We start from the raw sequence: 10193 nt of genomic DNA on the forward strand, positions 1-10193 counted from the left end.
TTAAACTGGTTCTAAATCACCTGGTCCCCAAAAAGCTTCATCTCAAATATGTCATATGAAAAAAAGACCTTGTGAGGTCTCACAAGCCATCATTTTAGAGTCACACTGAATTACTTCAAAACAAGAGAAACATAAATCTTGTATCCACATATTTACAAGAAAAAACAATCTATTACTGGACACACCTGTGTAAGAAATAAAACTAGTAGTAGAAAATACAGAAATTTAACAAACACAGGTAAAGAGAACCAAAAGGCACCCACAGAAGGATTCTGCTCATGGCACAAAAAGACATTTATGATTATTATGACTTTCACCTTGAAATATTAATAGCAATAATAACAATCTAGAATTTTTCTCCCAAATTAACTCTAACAATACTAATAGACCAGAAATCATATGGCTAAGGTTTTTTTTAATCCATTCATAATTACAAATACACTGTTTATTTTCTTACCCAGGTTAGCATCTGCAGAGGCCTGAAGAATTTTTATCATGTAGCTCAGACTGTCAGGGTTACATTTGAGCAATTTGGGTAAATAGTAATCTATTATATAAGTCGTTTGGTCATGGTTCCCTTCACACAGGATTACCAGAAGAGGAGAAACCCAGATGTTGTGCCACTGGTCAATCCAGGTGCTTTCCTGAAAACTGGAAGTAAAATGGGCCTTGTGATTTGTGAACATGGTTTCCAGAAGATCACTGGCGTAGGGTGCAAGAGACTGATCACTCATCACATCCAGGATTTGTACTGGAATTGCTCTGTCCAGCTGCAGTATGTTTTCAGTGCCCACACACTCCACCAGACAGCCAAGGGAAGCATATTTCCCTTTCACATGCCAATCCAAGCTCAGTAAATGCTTTATCAGCCTTGCAAAGAATGGGTCTGATTTTCCATTGGATCCAGCAATGGTGGTTTGATGTATCTGAAGAAGATTCTTGAAAACCAGTTTGGTTTGGTGTCTGATGGCATCCAGAGGGTGGTCCCAGTGTGTATAAATGTATTCCAGGAGATTCCCAATTATATCAGAGTTCCCATTAAGTTTGATTTTTAGATCTGGAGAGCCTGAAACAAGGGCAGCCAGTGCTGAATTAGTCCAAATAGCCAGGATTCTAGACAAAGATGTTGCCACACTGGATTCTTTTAACCTTTTAAAAAGAACAAACACAAAAAAGTTAATTATCTACATTTAACAGCATTAAAAAATAAATTTTGTATTTCAGAATAGTTGCTCATCACATTCATTTATCGTACATGAAAACAGGTTAGGAGACACAAGCCATTCACGGAGGAAAAGGAACAAACACATGCCTAGTTACCTGATGTGCTATTAAGTGGTTGCAGCTAAACCCCCTAACAATGGGGAAAAGAAACCATACAAGCCCCACAACAATAAAACAAAATATAAAAATTACTATGCACCTGCTAACACTTGAGCAGCATTATGTTTTTGCATGTGTCTTGAAAACGTAAGGAAAACTTTTCATTGCCAAATAAAACCATCAAAACTGAGCATCCTACATGCAAAAACAAAATCACAAAACTGGTTTCCAAGGCAGAATCAAAGGCTGAATGGAATACATGTTTTAATCTCCAATCAAATAGTGCTGGTGGGCTCTTAGATGCAAGCAGCCAGAAAAAACTAAAACTCATCTCACTTTAAGTAGTCAGTCCACTCACTGCCACACTTTGCTGCTTTCCTCTGAACTTTCAGAAGGAGAGGACATGATGTCCTGAAACTGAAATTTATCTGTCTACGTAAGAACTGATACTGACACACCTTACCATAAAGGAATTGCTAAATTTATCCCATTCATGTCAGAAAACAAAATTTTAGCATGCAAGAAAAAGACTGAAACTTAAAACTACATATGCAACATCATTATATTTTTTGAATTTACAGAGTTTTTATGACTATATTTAAAAGATTCCCTCATCTGTGGCAAAACCTAGTATCATTACACTGAAAACATCAGAGATATTCCACCAGGAACACAGGGGTCATGCAAAAATAGAATTAACAAGATAAACCTTTCCTCCCAAACATGAAACAACGCAGATTAAAACACAAACTTACTCTGAACTCAGCGACAACAGGACTGATGCAATATCTAACAACAATTTCTCTCCATTTGTGCCCATGCTGCCGTTTTTCCAGTCCAGCATAGCCAGGGCTCCATGGCAAAGGAAGAGCCGGGCCGAGTGCGGGAGCTCTGCTGTGCACAGAGCCCCACAGCTCCTCTTGAACCACGCTGGCACACCCGAGTGTTCCACTGTCCCAAGGAGCAAGGCACTCATCTGGAACACCAAAAGCACACCCATTACAGCACCTCAGCACAGCAGAAAACCTGGTTTGTGCACAGCTTAGAAGATCTGAAGAGATTTCCTGTAAACAGTGTTTGTCAAATTCAAAACCCAACTGTTATTAGTTCCTATAGCAAGGAGGGAAGGAAGAATTATACTCCAGCTAAGGACTGAGAGAGGCTGGCAAGCCCTGGCATCTGCATCAGCAAAGCCTCCAGACAACACTGACAGCACAGGGTAACAACACCATGATATTACACAGTCCTCAGCCAAGAAATACACTCACCAGTGAAGGTAATTCCTCAGATGGTTCATACATAGCTCTGGTAAAGAGAATAACAGCCAGTCCTGAGGTCGTCTGAACAGTCTGCAGCAGCGTTGCTACACAGCAGAGATATGTTACATTAGAATGCGGCAAACACTATGTGCTGGAACTATGTAGCAAAATTATAAAAGATGGTCTTGAGTTTTGCTAGACTACATGTAGTTGTATCATCACAAATCTGTGATGTCCACGTGGACAGCACATATCAATAACTTTATCCTCCAGTGTAATAAAAAAATTCCTAATATCTTTAACAGAAGAAAACTTACAGGACTGCCCACTAAGGCAAGGAGGGCTGCAGCAGGGACTACTGACATATGATAAATTCTACTATATAAAAATGTCTGTATGAGAAGAAAACACCATTAGTTATGCTGTGCCCATAATTAGTTCTGACAGCATATTTCATAAGGTGTGGGTATTTCTGGTAAGCATGGACATTTGTTGTCTCTCAAAAGCATTTCTGTTAGTTTTTGAATTGTTAATAATAGCATTAATCTTGGTTTTTGTAGTGGGACAAGTTAAACTGTACACTCTAAAACTGCAATCTACAAATCATAGCTCACCAAAAAACCAACTACTGCTCCCACTCCCATTAATCTCAGTAGTTCAAATTCCATGCAAGCTAAACTAAGTTTTTATACTTACAGGTTGTTTACTACAAAGAAATTAGTAAAAATATGAGGGTTTGAATGTTACTAAACTTACCATCCATTAGGAAGTCTGTGGAACTTTTCAGTAAACTACACATACTTTGCCAAACAAAAGATTCACTGTGTTTCCAGAGACTTCCCTGGATATTTTCTTGCAATTTCTGTACAAGCATCATTGAAACTTTAATGGCTATCAGTAAATCATGCATCAGCTGAGTCTGAACAATACGATTTCCATGATTCTTTCTGTGGAGAAAAAAAGAGACAAGCAAGCACACAAAAAGCAAATTAAAACCATTCTTCACCATCCCCAGAAAACCATATTCCGCCAACTTTAGATAGAATTAAGGGTAAAAACTAATTTATTGCTTGAGTTGATCAGATAGGTAACTACAGGAAAACAAGGAGCAGACTCAAGAGTAGTTTGTTAAAATAAAGTTAACAAACAAAAATTACAAAGACTGCTGCATTCTCTGCAGGTTCCTGTGACAAATTTTCATTCATGTGATTCTGCCTGAGCAGAGCTGAACTTTTCCAGAAACTTTCCAAAAAGGCCAACAGAATGCTGTGCTGCTCTTTTCTAATTTTTCAAGTATGCATGAACGATATTTCTGTGATGTGGCTTTCTTCTAACATGAAGACAGAAAATACTGAAACTTTCAGTGCACAAAACACTTCATTAAGTGCCCTCCTCTTCTCGGTACAGAATGAGAGACAACAGTGAAGAAGCCTCACTTTATGAAATGCTGGAAAATGTCAAGTACATCAATACTGAATTAAACACTCATGGAATATGAAAGTGTTTTACTCTACCTGGATTTTACACCTATTAATTATACTATTTATATTAATTTATATAACTTAATATAAATATAAATAATCTATATTTATATATCATATATATGCAATTTAATATAAATATATATCATTTATATGTATATATAATTTATATTAATTATACTAGTCACAATTCAGATAGCAAAACCTCATCTCAAAGGCCTCCCTGAGTAGCAGCTCTAACAGTATCAGTGCTTTACCTCTTATATTATCATATTACCACAAAAGAAAAGAAACAAATCATTTTTTATTTAAAATTTGCATCACTGTAAGATGGTATTTCCATCTTTCATCAATGTTTGGCTACCAAAGTGATGTTTCAAACCAAATCAAATTATCTTGCAGGAGTGAAATAAAACCAGATAAAACAGCACTTCTGTTGAATTTACTTGCCTGTTTTCTTCCTGTATGTCAAGCAGCACCTTCTGCAGAAACTGAAGAACTAGGGAAAATAATTATGGTATAAATTTACTTATATGAGAAACAGAACAGAAAATTTCCAGTAAAGCAATCACACATACATCTCTATACATCACACATACCCAGCTACAATGAATACTTACCCATACAGTGGTGACTCTGCCATTCCACCAACAAATTAAAGTGGTATTTCAGTATAGACAAACACAAGCAATGCTAAAACAAAATCTCAAACTGTTTTGCAACTACCTGGTACAAAACAAGTTTCCAACCCATTTGGCCCAATCCTGTGAGATATTGACTCTCCCTACCAGAATTGCTCACTGGTACTCAGATTTGTATCAGGGTTATCCAGTAAAGCAAAACTGACCCCTAGAAATTAGAGGTATAAATCAAAGTCTTGTCTTTCACAAAAAAGCATCACGTAAGGATACTAGTTTATTGAAAATTAACCAGGAGGAAATCAGATCTGATAGGTCTTTGTGTCACTTCACACACACCCCTCCCCCAATAACCTGCAGTGAAACATGTTTTACTATAAATGTGACTTTACCTTCTTCAAACAGGCTCTTAATACAGGCTCTACCTAGAGGAAAGAAAATACATGTTAAGAACTGAGCACTAGCCAGCACTATCTGTTTTACATAACTGCAAACATCACTATCAGGTGTGGCACCAGTTTAACCAGGAGAGCTTCCATGTCACTGTACCTACGCTGAAGTCCTCCAGGCAGGCAGCAAGGTTATCCAGTACTTTTCTGTACAAATACACCTCTGTGGTTTTCAGCTCTTCCCGAAGGCAGCACACAAAGCTCTGCACAGCTGACAGCATCAAATGTCCAGGGAGACCGTTCAGTGAACTGCAACATGAAGAAACAGCACATGGAGTTTGGTTTTCCTGAAGTGCTGTAACACCCACTGCACCAAAATCCATGTCAGCTAAAACTCCAATACATGGACAAATGTTTCTTCCTGCATGAAAACGTCATCTGTTTTAAAATTAATATGCAGAGTCTCAGTTTGGAGTTAGAAAACCCATCAGAGGGGTGCACAATTGCAGGGTGGTGCAACCAAATCCAGGATGGAAGCCCTGCATCTCAGCGGGACAGTGAATGTTCTCAGACAAAGAAAGGAAGGCAGCTCAGGACCAGATCTTAAAAAATGCTAAGGCTATAATAAATTCACTAAAGAAATACAACAACAATTGTGCAATAAAAATAATTAATTACAATAAAAATAGGCATAAAAAACCACAATTTAGTTAGGATTCTTCTGAGTCATCCTCTCTCGACAAAGTTGAGATTCCATGTTTTAAATTTCTATTCTAACATTGGATTTTAAAGTTCAAACTGCTAATTACACACTGTTGTCTTTCTAATAAATAGGCCAAAACAATGTCTTGCTTTGAAGTTATTTATACAATGATATGTTATTTATAATTAAGAATTTTAACTTAAAAACAGAAACAGTACATATGTACATATTAAGTACTGCAAATTTTCAGTCATCGAGTTACAGCAGTTTATAGAGAATGACAAATTACTGACTTACAGATAAGGAAAGGATGAAAAAAAAATAAAGGCTAACTAGTCAACCTTTTACCTTGCTAATACTTTCTTCAAAGGATTCTTTGCACCCAGTGAAAAATACATCTCTCCCAAAACATCCAAACAAGCTTTAACCATGGGATCACCCGCAGAGCTCTGATCCATCTGCTTCAACAATGGCATCATCTATAATGAAAAGAACACATGATAAACAAAAACCTCTGGATATACCATTTTTAACAGTGGCCAATTTCCCTCTCATGCAAGCACATGGTGCAAAACTGTCCCCTCTTTACCATTTTCCCTTGAGTTTCAATTTCAAGTAGTGTTCTAAGAACATCCCTCTAAAAACTAAAAAAATCCATACTTGCCTTCCTCCATTTTCAGTACCTGTGGCCCTTGCTAATTAAGTACTGGAACTACATCACCACCCACTGCATGTGCAACTGCTTTTTCTGTTTGCATGTAATGTACAAAACATTAGAGATTTATTTTAGAGCTGTATTTACCATTAACAGTGCACAGGACACACTCTCAGTTACCAACAGTGAATCTGTACCTGTTTAATACACTGGATCTGCTGGATGCCATTTCTCAGCTGTGCACAGTGCAGAAGCAGAGATGCCAAATTTTGCTCTTCAGCCTTTGAAAACCCTACGTTTAGAAGAAGAGGATCTTTTTATAAAGCAATTACAATAAGCAGTATAAATAATACGTAATTTATACGAAGAAGAAATGACTGCTTGATTCTTAGGCTTTTTCCAGTTCCAGTAAACTCACTGGTGCCACACACCTTCAAGTCACCTAACAACACCTTAGCACATTTTTTTTCCTCTAACAAATGTAAAAAAATCAGTTTCACTGGAACATAATAGTAAGGAACCTCTGGGGGTCATCTAGTCCAACCCCACTGTTCAAACAGGGTCACGGCCACGTGGCTTCATAACACCTCCAAGGCTGGACACTCCCCAAGTGCCCTATTGAAGCTGTGCCAGTCCTCAGTCACCCTCACATCAAACAAGTGTTTCCCTTCACATTAGAAAAGATGTTTAGAGGGAATCTTTAGTGTTTCAGTTTGTGCCCATGCCTTCCTGTCCTATCACTATTCAGCACAGAAATAATACTGGCTCTGCCTCCCTTATGTCCCCCCTTCAGGTATTTTTTTACACATTGCTAAGGTGCCCCTGAACCTTCTCTTCACCAGACCAGAGCCCCAGTGCTCTCAGCCTTTCCTCACAGGAGGGATGCTCCAGGCCCTTCATCATCTTAGCCCTTAGCTGGAGTCTCTCCAACTGGGGAGCCAAGAACTGGATGCAGCAATCTAGGTGAGACCTCACCAGTGCTCCCTCATATAACTTCAGTATAGAAATCTTGTATTACTTCATTTTGGGTTTTTTAAAGTATCACTGGAAGATCCTCTCATCAAACAAGCGAAAAAAAAAATCCCCCACAAAAGAAAGCACCATTTGAACAGAAGCTTTAAAACAAATTAACTACAGAAAACACAAAGTCTGGGAAACCAGAGAACCCTTCCAACCTCAATCATTCTGTGACTCTTGGAAATTCAGGGTTATCCCACACATTAAGGCTAACACCTCAGATATCACTGAATTACCGGCCTGCAAGTAGGATTACAAGCAGCACCTTCTACTACCTTCAGATAAAACAAAAGTAAAGAGTTTTCAAACCAAAGCCACAATGCTCTAAACGATTGTTTTGACTCTGCCAAGGTAAGAAGTCATTGTCATTACAAAATAAAAACAAACCACAGCAGAGTAAACACACCTAAAACTCACAAAGCAAGACCACTAGAAATATAACAAGCAAAAAACCAGGTCAATTTCAGTAACTACTCGAAGGCAAGAGAAATCACACATTAGTTCAGAAAAAAACACCCTACTTACTCTGAAGTTTTTCAGCCTGATGATGATCAAGAAAGAATGCATCCACCTGAACTTCCTTCTTCTTCTTTAAAACCATTTTAGCTGATTAAGAAATGCCTGCTTAAAACAAACAAAACAAATAATCAAAACAACAGGTCACGTGGTTTTAAAAACATAATTGCAAACATTTTCTACAATAATAGCTTTTTCACTGTCCTACTGTCTTGAAATAATGTTTGTTGCAATATCTGTGCAATTTTTCTCAAGGAAGTAGCTCTCTGATTTTAACAACTTCAACTGTTTCATCCAAAATTCACCCAAACTTCACGATGCAGAATGGAAGTAATAGAAGAGGGAAATTGCTGTACACATGACATACTGTCTCCCTGGAGTTTTCATGGCACTTGTTACGTAGCCTGTGGCATGACCCTGGATCACCGTTTGGAAACATCACACAGAAGCAAGGAATTAATGCCAAAAACTTGCCTGCTCAGTTTCACTGTTCAAAACTCACTCAACTTGTGTTAATTTCAAGTAAGAACTCTGAGAAAACCGAACCGCTCTGCTATTAGGGATATTACAAATAGCAAGTACTTTTTCGAGTGGCAGTGGTGATTTATTATGCACTGCAGCTTCACTGACTTGAAGGCGCATTTTTATGGAACAGCTGGGCCCGGAAGGGGGCTTGAAGCTCATCAGGACCAACCTCCTGCTAAAGCTGGGCCACCTGGCGCCAGCTACCCAGGCCCGTGTATCTTTTGAATGTTTCCCAGGATGGAGGCACCACAGCCTCTCTGGACCTCCTGTGCCAGTGCTCGGCCACCTTCACTCCACAGCCAGCGCTTCTGATGGGCTCAGAGACCCCCCGTGTTTCTGTACCCATGGGCCGCTGTCCTGCCACCGGGCACCACAGAGCAGAGCCCGGCCACACCGTGTCTGCGCCTCCTCCCCACACCCTCATGAGCTCCGGCAGCCTCTCCAGACCCTTATCCGCCCCAGCTGTGGCACCCAACGCGGCCGGCCAGGAGCGGAGCAGGGCCGGCCCGCCCGGCCTCAGGGCTGGCGGCCGCCGGGCCCCGCTGCCCGCGAGTGCCCCGCGCCCACGGCGGCACCGAGCGCTCGGACGGAGCCCGGGCCGGGCCGGGCCGGGCCGGGCCGGGCCGCGCCGCCTCCGCCTCAGGCACCCGCCCGGGGCCTCCCTCGCCCCGGCGGGCCTGGAGCACAGCGGCGCCCGCCTGGGGAAGCGGCTGCAAGCGGAGAACCCCAGCAGTAGGCAGGGGAAGCGCGGAGGGCACGCCGCCCGCCCCTTACCCGAGCGGACCCTGTCCCGCGGCGCCGCGTCCCTGCCGGGGCCCGCCCCACCACGTGCCGGCCGCCGCCAACCGCGGCATGGCCCCGCCCCGGCACGGCCCGGCCCCGCTCGGGCACCGCAGCGCCCGCAGAGCCCGCAGCGCCGCAGGGCCCGGGGCTGCTGCGCGGCGGGGCCGCGGCCACCGCCGCCTCTCCTTGGCAAACACTTGTCCGAACTAAAAGGTGAACCAGCGTGAGACACCGAATCACAGGATCGATCAGGTTGGAAAATCCCTCTGAGATCATCGCGTCCGAGCCGTGACCGAACGCCACCACGTCGGCAGACCCACGGCACCGAGTGCCACATCCAGCGTTTCCTTAAACACCTCCACCACCTCCCTGAGCAGCCCATCCCAATGTCTTGTCTCGGGTTCTATGAAGAAATTTTCCTAATGTCCATGCTGAACCTCCCCGATACAGCTTGAGGCTGTGTCCTCTTGTCCTATCTTTAGTTGCCTGGGAGAAGGGGCCGATTCCCAGCTGGCTGCAGCCTCCTTCCAGGCAGTTGTAGAGACTGAAAATATCCCCCGAGTCTCCCTTTCCTCCTGGATAAACAACCTCGTCTCCCACAGCGGCTCTTCATAGGATGTGTGCTCCAGACCCTTCACCAGTTCCATTGCCCTTCTCTGGACTCACTGCAGAGTCACTGGACTTTGTAAGACACTAGTATATTTTCTTATTTTAAATGTATTCTCGGCTTTGGAAAAAATCGGTGGTAACTTTGATGTATCCCACGATGGCCTTAGCTTGTGTTTCTTGCCGAGGAGTTACTCTCCCTCCCCAGTTCCAGAATGTCCTCAGCAGATGTAAATGGATGCTGTCATTCAGAGCCTGATCTGTCAGGTGCCCTTGCTGCACACAGTGGCTGATTGGC

General features: G+C 42.0%; 1 protein-coding gene across 11 annotated transcripts in view; it reads right to left on the reverse strand.

Moving 5' to 3' along the window:
• THADA (THADA armadillo repeat containing) overlaps positions 1–9351 on the reverse strand; it is a 150303-nt gene extending 140952 nt beyond the window's left edge. For 3 of the 11 annotated variants that reach the window (XR_010079393.1, XR_010079392.1, XM_063390783.1), the window contains exons 1-11: positions 9281–9344; positions 7991–8086; positions 6646–6740; positions 6142–6272; positions 5251–5399; positions 5094–5126; positions 4514–4562; positions 3339–3529; positions 2592–2686; positions 2079–2299; positions 458–1149 (exon numbers count right to left, since the gene is read on the reverse strand). Coding sequence is in view for 9 of the 11 variants with exons in the window: in XM_063390783.1 (XP_063246853.1) it covers positions 458–1149; positions 2079–2299; positions 2592–2686; positions 3339–3529; positions 4514–4562; positions 5094–5126; positions 5251–5399; positions 6142–6272; positions 6646–6740; positions 7991–8066 (1732 nt within the window). In the remaining 2 variants the exon portion in view is untranslated. Of the gene's footprint in view, positions 1–457; positions 1150–2078; positions 2300–2591; positions 2687–3338; positions 3530–4513; positions 4563–5093; positions 5127–5250; positions 5400–6141; positions 6273–6645; positions 6741–7990; positions 8090–8675; positions 8813–9280 lie in introns of those variants that run through there. The other 8 variants (XM_063390779.1, XM_063390780.1, XM_063390776.1 and 5 more) reach the window with 5 other exon arrangements.
• Between the last annotated feature and the right edge of the window lie 842 nt (positions 9352–10193).

Source organism: Prinia subflava, chromosome 2 (assembly GCF_021018805.1).
Source record: "Prinia subflava isolate CZ2003 ecotype Zambia chromosome 2, Cam_Psub_1.2, whole genome shotgun sequence".
Classification (NCBI taxonomy): domain Eukaryota; kingdom Metazoa; phylum Chordata; class Aves; order Passeriformes; family Cisticolidae; genus Prinia; species Prinia subflava.